General features: G+C 51.0%; 1 protein-coding gene across 2 annotated transcripts in view; it reads left to right on the forward strand.

Annotated features, from left to right (window-relative positions):
- LOC137378692 (protein LSM14 homolog A-like) overlaps nt 1–16,674 on the forward strand; it is a 102,435-nt gene that overhangs the window by 58,466 nt on the left and 27,295 nt on the right. For both annotated transcript variants that reach the window (XM_068049034.1, XM_068049035.1), the window contains exons 4-6: nt 7,632–7,754; nt 9,807–9,974; nt 16,074–16,154. In XM_068049034.1, the coding sequence (XP_067905135.1) occupies nt 7,632–7,754; nt 9,807–9,974; nt 16,074–16,154 (372 nt within the window). The remainder of the gene's footprint in view (nt 1–7,631; nt 7,755–9,806; nt 9,975–16,073; nt 16,155–16,674) is intronic.

A 16,674-nucleotide genomic window follows, 5' to 3' on the forward strand; every position in this document is an offset into this window, starting at 1 on the left:
CGCCTCCTCCTCCTCCGCCTCCTCCTCCTCCGCCTCCTCCTCCTCCTCCGCCGCCTCCTCCTCCGCCGCCTCCTCCTCCGCCGCCTCCTCCTCCGCCGCCTCCTCCTCCTCCGCCTCCTCCTCCTCCGCCTCCTCCTCCGCCGCCTCCTCCTCCGCCGCCTCCTCCTCCGCCGCCTCCTCCTCCGCCGCCTCCTCCTCCGCCGCCTCCTCCTCCGCCGCCTCCTCCTCCGCCGCCTCCTCCTCCGCCGCCTCCTCCTCCTCCGCCGCCTCCTCCGCCGCCTCCTCCGCCGCCTCCGTCTCCGCCGCCGCCTCCTCCGCCGCCGCCTCCTCCGCCGCCGCCTCCTCCGCCGCCGCCTCCTCCGCCGCCGCCTCCTCCTCCGCCGCCTCCTCCTCCGCCGCCTCCTCCGCCGCCTCCTCCTCCGCCGCCTCCTCCTCCGCCGCCTCCTCCTCCGCCGCCTCCTCCTCCGCCGCCTCCTCCTCCGCCGCCTCCTCCTCCGCCGCCTCCTCCTCCTCCGCCGCCTCCTCCTCCGCCGCCGCCTCCTCCGCCGCCGCCTCCTCCTCCGCCTCCTCCGCCGCCTCCTCCTCCGCCGCCTCCTCCTCCGCCGCCTCCTCCTCCGCCGCCTCCTCCTCCGCCGCCGCCTCCTCCTCCGCCGCCTCCTCCTCCGCCGCCTCCTCCTCCGCCGCCTCCTCCTCCGCCGCCTCCTCCTCCGCCGCCTCCTCCTCCGCCGCCTCCTCCTCCGCCGCCTCCTCCTCCGCCGCCTCCTCCTCCGCCGCCTCCTCCTCCGCCGCCTCCTCCTCCGCCGCCTCCTCCTCCGCCGCCTCCTCCTCCGCCTCCTCCTCCTCCGCCGCCTCCTCCTCCGCCGCCTCCTCCTCCGCCGCCTCCTCCTCCGCCGCCTCCTCCTCCGCCGCCTCCTCCTCCGCCGCCTCCTCCTCCGCCGCCTCCTCCTCCGCCGCCTCCTCCTCCGCCGCCGCCGCCTCCTCCGCCGCCGCCTCCTCCTCCGCCGCCGCCTCCTCCGCCGCCGCCGCCTCCTCCTCCGCCGCCTCCTCCTCCGCCGCCTCCTCCTCCGCCGCCTCCTCCTCCGCCGCCTCCTCCTCCGCCTCCTCCTCCTCCTCCTCCTCCTCCTCCTCCGCCTCCTCCGCCTCCTCCTCCGCCTCCTCCTCCGCCTCCTCCGCCTCCTCCTCCGCCGCCTCCTCCTCCGCCGCCTCCTCCTCCGCCGCCTCCTCCTCCGCCGCCTCCTCCGCCTCCTCCTCCTCCGCCTCCTCCTCCTCCTCCGCCGCCTCCTCCTCCGCCGCCTCCTCCTCCTCCGCCTCCTCCTCCTCCGCCTCCTCCTCCGCCGCCTCCTCCTCCGCCGCCTCCTCCTCCGCCGCCTCCTCCTCCGCCGCCTCCTCCTCCGCCGCCTCCTCCTCCGCCGCCTCCTCCTCCGCCGCCTCCTCCTCCGCCGCCTCCTCCTCCGCCGCCTCCTCCTCCTCCGCCGCCTCCTCCGCCGCCTCCGTCTCCGCCGCCTCCTCCGCCGCCGCCTCCTCCGCCGCCGCCTCCTCCGCCGCCGCCTCCTCCGCCGCCGCCGCCTCCTCCGCCGCCTCCTCCGCCGCCTCCTCCTCCGCCGCCTCCTCCTCCGCCGCCTCCTCCTCCGCCGCCTCCTCCTCCGCCGCCTCCTCCTCCGCCGCCTCCTCCTCCGCCGCCTCCTCCGCCGCCGCCTCCTCCTCCGCCGCCGCCTCCTCCGCCGCCTCCTCCTCCGCCGCCTCCTCCTCCGCCGCCTCCTCCTCCGCCGCCTCCTCCTCCTCCTCCGCCGCCTCCTCCTCCTCCTCCGCCGCCTCCTCCTCCTCCGCCGCCTCCTCCTCCGCCGCCTCCTCCTCCGCCGCCTCCTCCTCCGCCGCCTCCTCCTCCGCCGCCTCCTCCTCCGCCGCCTCCTCCTCCGCCGCCTCCTCCTCCGCCGCCTCCTCCTCCGCCGCCGCCTCCTCCGCCGCCGCCTCCTCCGCCGCCTCCTCCTCCGCCGCCGCCTCCTCCGCCGCCTCCTCCTCCGCCGCCGCCTCCTCCGCCGCCGCCTCCTCCGCCGCCGCCTCCTCCGCCTCCTCCGCCGCCTCCTCCTCCGCCGCCTCCTCCTCCGCCGCCTCCTCCTCCGCCGCCTCCTCCTCCGCCGCCTCCTCCTCCGCCGCCTCCTCCTCCGCCGCCTCCTCCTCCGCCGCCTCCTCCTCCGCCGCCTCCTCCTCCGCCGCCTCCTCCTCCGCCGCCGCCTCCGCCGCCGCCTCCGCCGCCGCCTCCGCCGCCGCCTCCTCCGCCGCCTCCTCCGCCGCCTCCTCCGCCGCCTCCTCCGCCGCCTCCTCCGCCGCCGCCTCCTCCTCCGCCTCCTCCGCCGCCTCCTCCTCCTCCGCCTCCTCCTCCTCCGCCTCCTCCTCCTCCGCCGCCTCCTCCTCCGCCGCCTCCTCCTCCGCCGCCTCCTCCTCCGCCGCCTCCTCCTCCGCCGCCGTCTCCTCCGCCTCCGCCTCCTCCTCCTCCTCCTCCGCCTCCTCCTCCGCCTCCTCCTCCTCCTCCTCCGCCGCCGCCTCCTCCTCCGCCTCCTCCGCCGCCTCCTCCTCCTCCGCCTCCTCCTCCTCCGCCTCCTCCTCCTCCGCCGCCTCCTCCTCCGCCGCCTCCTCCTCCGCCGCCTCCTCCTCCGCCGCCTCCTCCTCCGCCGCCGTCTCCTCCGCCTCCGCCTCCTCCTCCTCCTCCTCCGCCTCCTCCTCCGCCTCCTCCTCCTCCTCCTCCGCCGCCGCCGCCTCCTCCTCCGCCGCCTCCTCCTCCGCCGCCTCCTCCTCCGCCGCCTCCTCCTCCGCCGCCTCCTCCTCCGCCGCCTCCTCCTCCTCCGCCGCCTCCTCCTCCGCCGCCTCCTCCTCCGCCGCCTCCTCCTCCGCCGCCTCCTCCTCCGCCGCCTCCTCCGCCGCCGCCTCCTCCGCCGCCGCCTCCTCCGCCGCCGCCTCCTCCGCCGCCTCCTCCTCCGCCGCCTCCTCCTCCGCCGCCTCCTCCGCCGCCGCCTCCTCCTCCGCCGCCGCCTCCTCCTCCTCCGCCGCCTCCTCCTCCTCCGCCGCCGCCTCCTCCTCCTCCGCCGCCGCTTCCTCCTCCGCCTCCTCCTCCTCCTCCTCTAGTTGAGTAGCTCCTCCTCCTCCTCCTCTAGTTGAGTAGCTCCTCCTCCTCCTCCTCTAGTTGAGTAGCTCCTCCTCCTCCTCCTCGAGGTGAGCAGCTCCTCTTACTCCTCCTCTTCCTCCTCCTCCTCCTCTAGTTGAGTAGCTCCTCCTCCTCCTCCTCTAGTTGAGTAGCTCCTCCTCCTCCTCCTCGAGGTGAGCAGCTCCTCTTACTCCTCCTCTTCCTCCTCCTCCTCCTCTAGTTGAGCAGCACCTCTTGCACCTCCTCTTCCTCGAGGTGAGCAGCTCCTCCTCCTCCTCCTCGAGGTGAGTAGCTCCTCCTCCTCCTCCTCGAGGTGAGCAGCTCCTCCTCCTCCTCCTCCTCCTCGAGGTGAGCAGCTCCTCCTCCTCCTCCTCCTCCTCCTCCTCGAGGTGAGCAGCTCCTCCTCCTCCTCGAGGTGAGCAGCTCCTCCTCCTCCTCTAGTTGATCAACTCCTCACTCCTCCTCTTCCTCCTCCTCGAGTTGAGCAGCTCCTCCTCCTCCTCGAGTTGAGCAGCTCCTCCTCCTCCTCGAGTTGAGCAGCTCCTCCTCGAGTTGAGCAGCTCCTCTTCCGCTTCCTCCTCTAGTTGAGCAGCTCCTCCTCCGCTTCCTCCTCTAGTTGAGCAGCTCCTCCTCCGCTTCCTCCTCTAGTTGAGCAGCTCCTCCTCCGCTTCCTCCTCTAGTTGAGCAGCTCCTCCTCCGCTTCCTCCTCTAGTTGAGCAGCTCCTCCTCCGCTTCCTCCTCTAGTTGAGCAGCTCCTCCTCCGCTTCCTCCTCTAGTTGAGCAGCTCCTCCTCCGCTTCCTCCTCTAGTTGAGCAGCTCCTCCTCCGCTTCCTCCTCTAGTTGAGCAGCTCCTCCTCCGCTTCCTCCTCTAGTTGAGCAGCTCCTCCTCCGCTTCCTCCTCTAGTTGAGCAGCTTTTAGAATTTCTCATCTTTAAAAAAAAAAAAATTCTGCTTTTCTGTGCTTATTACGAAAGTGAATAATCTCACACTTCCCATATTATACTTCATCTGTCACCTGTAGCCCATTCACTTAACCTGGATATATCTCTTTGTAGTCCCTGTGTGCTCCTCACAGCTTATATTCCCACTTAGTTTTGTTTCATCAGCAAACTTAGATATAATACTCTTGGTTTTTTATCTAAGTCATTATTATAGATTGTAAATAGCTGAGATTGCAGCATCGATCCTTGTGACAATCCACTAGTTACACCAACAGATTGGAATTGAAGCAAAGCCAATATACGTAGAGCTAGATTTAAAACCTAGATGTAGGAATTGGTGGAAACTTGCACAGACATAACTCCAATTCTGGAGGATAAATATCATGGCAACTGGAGAGTTTCGAATTTGTTGTTCTTGGGTCTTTCACCTTCAGTACTGATGGTCAGGGTAATGCCATTAGTCTTATGTAAAACTGTGTCCATTTTGAAATACCTGCATGTATTATGACTGAGGCAGGAGCAATACACTGTGTCAATATTTTTAAGGAAGAGGTAGATAGATTCTTGATAAGCAAGGGGGTAGGTGGAAATTTGGAGTAATCAGTTCAGCCATGAACTTATTGAGTGGCAGAGCAGGCTCGAAGGGCCGAGTGGCCTAATCCTGCTCCTAATTCATATGTTCGTATGTAATTCAGTCCCATTACTCCACAGGTCATAGCAAGTTATTAAAGTTTTCCCACCTACTGGAAATTAGCCAAATTAAATACTTTATTAACCCCCCAGAATAAAACCGACCAAACCAGGTATCTTTAAACAACAACAAATTAATCATAACTTTCAAAAGGGCGGCACAGTGGAGCAACGGTTAACACCGCAGCCTCACAGCTCCAGCGACCCGGTTTCAGTTCTGGGTACTGCCTGTGCGGAGTTTGCAAGTTCTCCCTGTGACTGCGTGGGTTTCCGCCGGGTGCTCCGGTTTCCTCCCACAGCCAAAGACTTGCAGGTTGATAGGTAAATTGGCTATTATAAATTGCCCCTAGTATAGGTCAGTGGTAGGAGAATGGTGGGGATGTAGTAGGGAATATGGGATTAATGTAGGATTAGTATAAATGGGTGGTTGTTGGTCGGCACAGACTCGGTGGGCCAGTGCTGTCTCTCTAAATAAATAAATAAAAATAAATAACTATTTATGAACTAAATCTTAAACAATATTGAGATAAATCTATGTCTGAAGATCTTATAACTTATTTTCTAACACACACATCCATTCAAAAACCAACAGTTAACCGATTTCAATAATAGTTATTTCTTAGAAATAAATTAATCACTGGGTTGTAAGTCTTTGTGGGTTACGTTCCCAGTTTGGTGAGGAGTCCCAGAGCCGAACAGTCAGATGCCACTCGAAGTCTCCAGGCGAATTCGACAGTCTTTAATGGATAGGCGTTCAAAGCACTTCGGTTGCAGCAGGTGTCACACATTTCTTTCAACAAGGAGTATAGCAACAGGTCTATTTGTATTTTTAAAATGGCAGTCTTTTGTTAGAAAATTCACTCCAACAATGCAAATGTTCTTTTCCAGGGTTTTTTCCCTTCTTGGGCAATACACAGCCAGTAGTTCAGTGTAGATTTTCAGCTAGGAGAGAGGCATCCTTCCTTCAGGAAGCATGCTTCACCCGTCTCCAGATCAGACTGGTTTTAGCCGGTCTTTACACACAGTTAACTGATACATTACAGCAGGTGGCCCTCTCTCCTGCTGTTGCCTAGGAAACAGGCTTGCTGCTGACACACTGCCCTGGGAACCCAAAAGTGTCTCTCTGTCTTAAAGGCACACAGCCCCCTTTAATTTTAAAACTGAGGAGAAACAAAAACTACACTTCCATGACAGTATTAAACTTAAGAATTTTGTTTCCCTTTTTCTTACTTTACTGCTCCACAGAAGCGGTAACTCTCAATAACCTCACCCGGGTGGTCATTGTTTGTTTGTATTGATGTTGAATGGTATCTGGCTGCTTTATCATTGAGGGCATCACAGCCAAACCCAATCCATTTCTTACCTGTTTACAGATGTCAACCTGGATTGTGGTCATAGCAGAAGCACCTGGCTGAGCTTCTTACTCGCCTTCCCCAAGCCATTAGGAACATTTTTTACTTGGTGTTCTGGCTGAAATTAGCTAACTTGCAAATTTAAAGCTGGGATGATTTGGTCTGTGTGGCTTGTTGCCCACTTGTGCAGACTAATGAGGCTGTCCGAATCCTAAATTTGAGCTACTCCACGGGTATCAACCATAGCAATCTCTCGCCATCGCTTTGAGCAGTGATTTCCATAGGCAAGAGACTAGTTGACATTCCTTGATAGCTTTGTTGAATGAGGATGGGGCTGTCTTTGACCTCCAATTCCTGCCCAACTATATTTGAAGATCAGTTCGCTCCAGAAGTTGCCATTTTCCCTTTGCAGATGACCAATGGAATTGATTCTGTGCTGAGCAGGGCCAAAATGACTTTGTGTTTACAGCGGCACAGTGGCGCAGTGGTTAGCACCGCAGCCTCACAGCTCCAGGGACCCGGGTTCAATTCTGGGTACTGCCTGTGCGGAGTTTGCAAGTTCTCCCTGTGTCTGCGTGGGTTTTCGCCGGGTGCTCCGGTTTCCTCCCACAGCCAAAGACTTGCAGGTTGATAGGCAAATTGGCCATTGTAAATTGCTCCTAGTGTAGGTAGGTGGTAGGGATTATGGGATTACTGCAGGGTTAGTATAAATGGGTGGTGGCTGGTCGGCACAGACTCGGTGGGCCGAAGGGCCTGTTTCAGTGCTGTATCTCTAAAATAGAGTAAAAATAAAAAAGATTATGCAGCTTTCTTCAAAGCCATCTCAAGAAGGATGATAAAACTTTCTTCAAGTAGTTTTTATGGTAAGCAGGATTTGCTTTTTGGTGCACCTCCTCTGAATTGAAGTGCTCCCTGCCATCAGAGTTCCTCCTGAATTTCCATAGTATCTGGCAAGGTATTGAAGAAATTGAGACACCCTAACTTACATAATCATTTAGAAATAAAAGCAGCCTTTGCATGCCGTATGTTGGCCCAGCTGACTCCCAACCCTTTGAGAAGTCTGTAGATTTAATGTAGATGAATGTAGTAGATTGAAGAGTTTTTGTTTCTCTTTATGATGTCCAGGGAGGAATAGAATTTGGTTTGAGATAATTTGACAATTGTTAAATCTCTTAACCAGATCATGGTTATGTTTCTCCCTACTTGTAATCTTCATATTGTGTGGGGGATATTTCAGTTCAGTGATTCAAACTGAGCATGATGGTGTTTATTGTTTCGTGTTTTACAGTTGAGGATTAATGTTCCTTGAATCTTAATGTGACATTTGTAAACATAACTTGCATCATTCAGCAAATAATATGTAAAAAAAAAGCTTCTGTCTTGTGGGATGTGTTTTGGCTTTAACTGTCTGTGTTGATGGATTCTGATGTGCCAGTGATGCAAGGATCTTTATAATCTTTTATCCTTTTTTGAATTCTTCCCCTTGTTTTTGTTACTGAACATGAACAGGAGGTCCCTCGTCATCTTTCAACAGCAACAAAACCAGCTTCGCGTCACTTACACAGACCAGCTCACTGAGTTCGACCGTCAAACCTGATACTGGCTCATTGAAATTGCAGTTAGCTTTTCAGGGTAAAATCTTTAACATATTAAAAAATTTTTTAAACTTGAATGTAAAATTATGCAATTGAAGTATCCATTTAAGTCGAGGGAGGAAGAACCTATAAACATTTGGCATATATTTGTAACAGTATGTGCAGTCTTCTTTGCAGTGTCTGAAATGAGCAATATATTATGAAAATGCATCGGAACCTACGTAGACCAGTGCAATTTGACAGTGAACCTTGTTTTTCAACCTTGTACCTTTTAACAAGCTGGGGTTTCAAGGGCATTGCGCATTCTTGATTACCTTGCCCAATTGGTTGTCTTTCTTGTGCATAACAAAGCAGTCGGTGTCATGCACTTCGTTCCTGAGGGGCATTGGAGCCAAGTCTGATCTTCTCCTCATCGTGTGACCATACTTTATTACTGGGATCAGTGGATTGAAATTAAAAATGAGAATCCTGCTTTGATTTTTTTCCCCCACTGCTGCCTAGCCTAAAGGCCCCAAGGCCAACTGCAATGTCCTGACTGAAATTAGCTAACCCAGTGCAGACAGAGAATCAAATCTGGGAGCTTCTAGATTTGTAAAACATGAGTAAATCTCAAACCAGTGCACTTATCAACTGACGCATTCCAGGAACCATCCATAACCATTTTTCAAAAATAAAACAAAGTTCATTTATTGCAGGTGGTTGAGATGGATTGTCCTTTGAGCTTCCATATAGAGTTGAGTCTGCATTATAGCAGTTGTCTATGCGATTGGTTTATTTTCAATGTGAGTTAAACTTCACCAGCTTCTGATTTAGGCAGTTAGCTCAGCAGATCAGCTGGAGGATGGGACTTCAGAAATTTAGACAAAATGAGCCTTGTGTATTGTTCCAGTGTACTTACCTAAGTATGTCTATTGCAGGATTTGTGTGTAGATTGTATTACTCATACAACAGTGCAGTGCTGAGGTGGCGCAGGAGGTGGGTCTCATGAACAAGATGAGCTCAGAGGCGATGGAAGAGATGAGGTTTAAAACTTGGGTAGGGGAGTGGGGAGATGTTTGGTTTTGTTGACTAGAGGAGGCCATGGAAATGCCAACTTCCTGGAAGCAGTTATGACGTTCAATTGAGGCAGTACTCCAGACTTCACACTTGCTATACTGTGGTCTACACTCAAGTGAAGAATGCCATTCTTTATCTTTATTTCACTAGTCCTCAGCTTTCGAGGGGTTTCTTAATTAGGTTGGCACTTCTGAAAAGAAATGAGAAATTTGCAATTCTTCTGTACCCCCTCCCCCTTTCAAATCTGCCACCTTCATCCACTCTTTGAACCATCTGTTCTTACAAACTATCATCCCATCTCCAACCTCCTTTTACTCTCAAGTCCTTAAACGTGTTCTTTCCCACAACTCCATGTTGGAACCTCTCAACTCCGGTTTCCACCACTGCCACAGCACTGTAACGGTGCTGAAGGCAACAAATGACATCCTATGCGACTGTGACCCTGAAAAACCCCTCCTGATCATTCTCAACCTGTCTGCAATCTCTATCATGGTTGGCCACACTATTCTCCTTCAACACCACTCGTCTGTAGTCTCACAACCATCTTAAAAGTGCAACCAACTGAGCTGAGCCCACACTGTAATTTTGGGAGGTGACAAATACCGTTGAAGTGTACCTCTAGATTTTCTTGTCCTTTCCCTCACCATTCCTTTTTGTTAACCATGCTCTTATGAGAGTCGTGGTTTATATTGGATGCTATCAGCAAAGGGAATGGCAGAATAGGGGCTTCTTGAGCAGAGGGAGTGATAATCTGCACGAGCCACTGTGGACAATTAATATGTCTCTTACTCACCAGTTAGAGAGGCATTGGCAGAGGCCTGAGAAGCTGTCTGCCCACCTCTCAGGCTGTCTGTGGGCAGGGGGGAGAAGCCTCGAAGATGGATGAAACAGAAACTCTTTTTTGGAAGTCATCAACTTGGAACCTTGCATACTAAGTCTCTGGTTAGCCATTATCCATTTAGCTACAGATGTTTGAAGTCTGTATGTGCGTCTGGATATATTTAATGTTGGTGTTTGGTGCATTCTTTTTCAGGCCGATCAAGTCCGAAACTGGATTCCTTGAGGAAAAGTCCGACTCTGGAACAAGCAGTGCAGACCAATACATCTCAAGTCCCTGTAGGCAGGAGGAGTCCAGTGCTAGCCAGATCTCTGCCATCAGTTCACCACCACAAGCCAGTGGATTCTCATGATGCAAGAAAAGGTAAGAATTGAATTCATGTTCAATTCATAATTGCAGTCTGAACCAAACCGACTTCTTACAATTTTCACTTGCACTTGAGTATTTGCTGGTGTGGTTACCTGATTGGAGATGCACATAAATCTGGTATCCTGCTAAATTATAGCACTACCAACGGTAATAGTCATGCAAGGCTTTAACTGGTGTGAAATGCATCCCATTAGTAGAGCAGTGTGAATTTACTGATCACCAGCAGTGTTCACTTAATAAATGCATACACTTGTGCACATGTCTGAAAGTTGCGTTCTTTTGTTTCTGGCCACCAATAGATCTTCAGCGACTCGGGAGGGTCTGTACTGAGTCACAGTCCTCGGTCAACTACATATATGTGTTTTAATTAGGCAATTTAAGAAGACATGCCAAGAGCAATTTTGGCCCAGTTTGGAGATGGCATGTCATTAAGTTACTGACATTCTTGGAAAGTCTCTTTTACAATTGGTGAAAGATTATCATGGCTTCTATGGATAAAGAATGAGGGCCTTTATGTTCCAGTGACAATGAAGTATATGTGATGCAATATTGCCATCCACTGATGTAGAAGGATCACACAATAGTTTCTGATTTGATAGGCTCAGAGAAAGCCATCTGGAGTTGCTTAGAAACTGATATATAAATATGGAGCTATTTCAATAGTTATTTGGTGCTCTGTTAAGAACTTGCCTGGGTAAAAGTTTGCAGTTGCTGATGAGTATGCTACTTGTGAGTATATAGACTTCCTTGTGATTTTTGTCTAGTAATTAACCAACAAATTAATTTATATCTGGTGTCCAAAGCCATATAAATTTGATTGCTCTTGATCTAACATCGACCTGCAATTTCCAATGTTGTCTGTTCTACCATTTTTGAGGGTTTTTCCTCCAGTTTTATTGCTGTAACCTTTTTTGTTTGGGGTTTTGAAATATCAATACTTTGTCATACAGGCCCCCACTGCCAAGAATGAGGCACATTGGTTTGGTCATATGAACATTGATTTTTTTTACTGTTGCTGGAGTGAGGAAATTACTTGTTAAACAGATCAGCCATGGCTGGAAGAAAATATTTGCACACTAACAAACGGTGCTTGTGTAGACAAAGGACCATTTCCTGACTCATTCAACCCACAATGGATGTCGATCACTGGTCAGTGAGGGGACAGGGAAGTGCATTCCAGGGCTGGCTGGGTGATGCAATCCACAGGGGCCAGGACTGGTTGGACCAGCTGGTCACATGACTAACTGGCTGTTCCAGGGTGTTTTGAATTAGCCACAGAGTTTGTGGGCAAAGACTGTTTGCTCCTGGACTGAGAAGACCTCTCCTGTCTGCTGCCGTCTCTTTCTCACAAGTCTCTGAATCCACTGAAGACACATGAACCCCAAGAGAGAAAAGTCTCCTACAGTGAACAAGGTTTAAGAAGAATACTGGGCCCCAATGAAAAGTAAGATCTACCTACAATCAAGGACTCTACAGTGAGCTCAAAGAACCGTAACAATAACTCTTCAGATATTGCCTCAAACTTTTCCACTTTATTTTTCTTTTTTCTGTCTCTATTTGCATGTGTGTATTGCATATGCATGCTAGCGTGGGCACGTCGTGTGTCCGTAGGCATCAGCAGAATTAGAGTTTAAGTTCAAGTTTAATAAATTTCAACCTTTCTTCTTTAAACCTTAGAGAACCTGTTTGTGCTGGTTTCTTTGCCTTATAATGGGAAAGCGGTGGACAAGGATTCACCAACGGGGAGCTAAAACACGGTGTTTTAAAAATTAAACCCTGTTACGGTAAGACCAGGTGAAGCCTGAGAGGGACCCTTAGATGCCTTTCTCACCTGGTCGTAACAGAAATTTGGGTACTAGCATCCGGAATTGACCCACAAACGAGAGAAATTGGAAGTGGGAAGCCAAATTGTTCCCAGTCAAAAAAGAGCAAGATTTCAATATAGGTTTTCTTGTGGTTGCGTGTGCTTGAATACTAACATGTCTACAACTGAAGCTAGTAGCTCCCCAAGCCAGGGTGAAGTAACTTGGGATAACTTAAAAGCACTGTCTATGGAGGAGTTGAGGAAAATGGCTGAGCAGTGTGGGATCACTGTACTTGGCAAGGCTAGGAAGTCTGAACTCTTAAGGCTAGTGGCCAACCATTATTTCCCTTGAATCTAAAGAATCAGAAATGGGGTTAGAGTAGATCCTGATAGGGTATTGCTCGCAAAGCTACAATTGGAACAGAAAAAACTTGAATTAGAGGACAGGGAGAAACAAAGAGCCTTCCAGATGGAACATGAAGAAAATGAAAGGCAGGGGAGGGAGAGTGAAAGAATATTCCAGAAAGAATCCAAAGAGAGAGAGCTGGGGTGACAGAGTAACCCCAGTGAAAGCATAGCCAATATGGTGGAGCGTAATTCAGCGCTGGGTGCAGAATTGTTAAAACTAGCTCAACTAATTCCAAAATTCAATGAGGAAGATGTGGAAGAATCTTTTGTGTCCTTTGAGAAACTGAAAAGGCAGCTACAATGGCCAGCTGAGACCTGGTCTCTCATTACAAAGCAAGCTAACCGGAAAAGCCCATGAGGTTTATTCCTGTTGCCAGATGAGAGTTCATCAAATTATGAACTGACAAAAAATGCTATCCTCTGGGCATATGAATTAGTTCCCAGAGCCTATCTCCGAAATATGGAACCCTCAAGAAGCAAGCTAATCAAACTTACTGTAGTTTGAAAGAAGTAAGCAGCTGGCTTTTGACCAGTGACTGAGGGCTCTTAAAGTGCAGCTCAGCAATGAGAATCTCAGGCAAGTAATTTTGTTAGAGGAATTTAAACACTCTCTCCCGCTCTCCATAAAGACCCATGTAGAGGAGTAGTGGGTCCAGAGAGCCCGGCAAGCGGCCATTCTGGCCGATGAGTTTGCTTTAATTTATAAGCCGGTTTCCCGGGGAGAACCTTTCCTAATCACCCTCACAAATCCGAAAAGGACAAAGGCTGAGAAGGTGATAGGAACCAAAGCAGTCCTGGGAGAGAAAGAAAAGCAGGAGACACGGGGGGCCCTCCTCTAGCCAAAAGGGAAGGTGCTGTGAGCAGTAAGAGTAAGACCCGGAGACCGGTGTGCTTCCATTGTAATAAAGCAGGGCAGTTAAAAGCTGACTGCTGGAAGCTAAAGGGAAATTCGGTAGGGTTAATCAGGGCACATCTCAGTGAGGAAGGGATCCTGATGAAAAGCACAGCAAAACAAGCTGTGGCTTTAACTGCAGTAAGAGTGAGACCCAGGAAGCTCACGACTGCAAGTGCAGGAAAATTCAGTAGGATTCCTGAAGGTTATCAGGGCTTTGTGTTTGAAGGGAAAGTAACCCCATACTCTGAGTGGGGCAAGCAAGCCCATAGTAATTCTGAGGGAGACAGGCCACTGGATCCCTTTCAGTGGGAAAAGGCCTGACCTTTCCCCCACAGAGTGCAGTGAACACCAGAATGGTGGTGAATGCAATTGGAGGGCAGTGTATGCCTGTACCTGTACACCAGATGCACTTGGCGTGCGACCTAGTTTCGGGACCAGTGACCATAGGGATTGTCCCTAGTTCGCTGGTGAATGGGGTTGACCTGCTCCTAGGTAATGATCTGGTGGGGTTGAAGGTGGTACCCCCCTAGTAGTGAAAGAGAGACTGCAGGAGGTCAGAGACAGGGCTGTGGCAGGAGACGGACCCCTGCTGTTTCCCTGAATGTAATGGATCAGGCCATGATCAAACCAGCTCCCTTCCGAGGAGACTGAATTGGCACTACAGGCAGATGACCAGGTCTGTCTGTCTCAGACTTTCTTTGGAAAGTTAGGAGACCCAAGGAATGAATTAAATGGATTTTCCCTCGCTGAGGCTCAGTGAGCTGACCCAGTATTGTGAGAGTTAGCACAGGCTGCCCAGTCTGAAAGTGAAGCAGATGGAGTCCCTGACTGCTACTATTTAAACAATGAGGTACTGATGAGATGGAATTCTCCTCCCAGACCTGAGGGCAAGGAGTGGACAGTAGTTCACCAGTTAGTGGTGCCGCAAAGGTACCGGCGAGAAATACTAAGAAGGGGCCCACGAGACTACAGTGGCTGTACATATCGGTAAACCAAAGACCACATAAGACAGTAGTTTGACTGGCCAAAACTCCACAAAGATGTGGTGAAGTATTGCAGGAGTTGCCACATGTGCCAGGTTGAAGGGAAACCCCAACCTACAGTGAAACCTGCACCCCTAAGTCCTGTACCGGTGTTAGGAGGATCCACCAGCAGAGGGCTGGTGAACTGCAAGGGACCCCTGCCGAGAACAAAAAAGGCCAGGTGGGCACAAGGCTGGCAAAAGGTTAGAAAGGGAAGGGAAAAAAGCGACCAAGAGGACAGGTTAAAGGAAGTTCGGAAGGAATCCCGGCTAAAAACCCCTACCCAACCTCGTAAAATGTGAAAAGTTAGAACCCACCTCTTCCTATGTAATTGCAGACACCAGAAGCACCCCACCATACTTGCTAACAGCATTTACAGGAACCTGCAGAGACAAAGAAAGACCCTCTGGGGGAGTGGGGGTGGGTGCAGAGAAACAGGGTGATGCCTCATCTAGTCGAGTAGTCTAGTAGAGTCTGCACAAATACCTGTAGGCAGGAGTGTCCCAGAGGACAAAGGGGAGATTAGAAAAGAATCCTTCCCCTGCAGTCAGAAAAAAGGGAACCACCCATCCCCCTAAAGTCAACAGTCTTTGCATGACTCAGCAAAGCACTGAAGGAGAGTTCAGGATAGACCCACCCACTACTGTCTCTTGAGAAAAAATTCCAACTCTGGACTAATTAAACTTAACCATCTCAAAGACCCTAGGCAGCCGTGGAAATGGGCAAACGGAAGAAAAACTTCCCCAAACGACCGTATGTTTATTGGGATGCCAAAAAAGGGCCAATAAAAGCAGCACTGGCACTAAGAAAAGACGGGCTGTAATAAGTTTTAGGATTTATGAATGAGAAAAATGCATGTTTTTTTCTTCTGTGTCTTGCATTTTCTCTCAACCATTTTAATGAAATGTGCTTTTCTTAAATCGCATGTTGTTCCGCTGGGTGTGGAGGTGTCATGCAGGCACCCACCTGGCAAGAATGAGGCACATCGGTATGGTTGTATGAAGATTGATTTTTTTTTTACTGTTGCTGGAGCGAGGAAATGACTTATTGAACAGATCAACCGTAGCTGGAAAAAAAACATTTGCACACAAGCAGATGGTGCTTGTGTAGACAAAGGACCATTCCCTGACGCATTCAACCCACAATGGATGGCGATCACTGGACAGTGAGGGGGTGGGGAAGCACATTCCAGGGCCTCCTGGGGTGATGCAATCCACAGGGGCCAGGACTGGTTGGACCAGCTGGTCACATAACTAACTAGCTGTTGCAGAGTTTTTTGAACTAGCCACAGAGAGTTTGTGGGCAAAGACTGTTTGCTCCTGGACTGAGAAGATCTCTCCTGTCTGCTCCCATCTCTTTCTCACAAGCCTCTGAATCCACTGAAGACACATGAACCCCAAGAAAGAAAAGTCTCCTACAGTGAACAAGGTTTAAGATGATTACTGGGCCCCAATGAAAAGTAAGATCTACCTACAATCAAGGACTCGACAGTGAGCTTGTAGAACCGTAACAAAAACTCTTCAGCTTATTGTCTTAAACATTTCCACTTTATTTTTCTTTTGCTCTTTTCTGTCTCTATTTACATATGTGTATCGCATATGCATGCTTGCGTGGGCGCGTCATGTATCCATAGGCGTCAACGGAATGAGAGTTTAAGTTCAAGTTTAATAAATTTCAACCTACCTTCTTTAAATGTAAGAAAGCCTGTTTGTGCTGGTTTCTTTGCCTTATAATGGGAAAGCGGTGAACAAGGATTCACCAAGGGGGAGCTAAAACACGGTGTTTTAAAAATTAAACCCTGTTACGGTAAGACCAGGTGAAGCCTGAGAGGGACCCTTAGATGCCTTTCTCACCTGGTCGTAACAACTTGATTGCTTCAGTACTGAAATGTTGGTTCCAAGAAAGAATTGAAAACTAACATTGGCATAGCATTATTTATTGCACTTTGTTTTTTTTTAAATTAGTTTTTGAATCACAGAAAGGTCTACGGCCAGAGAATGATCACTTTAAGAATGAAAGCCGGGAACCAAACAGGAGGCCATCAGGTACGTGATTTACTTACCATCCAAATGAAACCATTTTTCTTTTGCTCTGTGCATCTAATTGATGGCTGGGAAAGTTTTTCTACGTGTGGTGGTCAGCCTGGTTGCAGTTGAGGAGACCAATAGAGATGGGAATGGCAATACCGTGGTACCTGGGCTCAACTTCCTGGGGGTGGGGGAGCCTTTAATTGAGGGATATTTAGTGACAATGTACTGTAACACTAAGATCTTGTGTCAGTGCTATGCTGCACTTTGTACATCCTGGCATTCCAGGTCAAGTGTTCCACAGATGGAAATATTGACTGTCAGGTTCAGAACCTGTGTCACCTGAAAATGTTAATGCGTCCCATTGAGGGAGTCTCCCATTGAGGGAGATTTTGAATCTAGTGGCAACTTCTATTTAAGTAATGCCTTCAACGTTTTTTTAAAATACGGGATTGCAGGTATGGGTATCTGGAAAACATTTAATCAAGAAAGGATATAATTGTATTAGAGACAGTTCAGAGAAGGTTCACTCAACACA

The sequence above is a fragment of the Heterodontus francisci genome, chromosome 17 (genome assembly GCF_036365525.1).
Source record: "Heterodontus francisci isolate sHetFra1 chromosome 17, sHetFra1.hap1, whole genome shotgun sequence".
NCBI lineage: Eukaryota > Metazoa > Chordata > Chondrichthyes > Heterodontiformes > Heterodontidae > Heterodontus > Heterodontus francisci.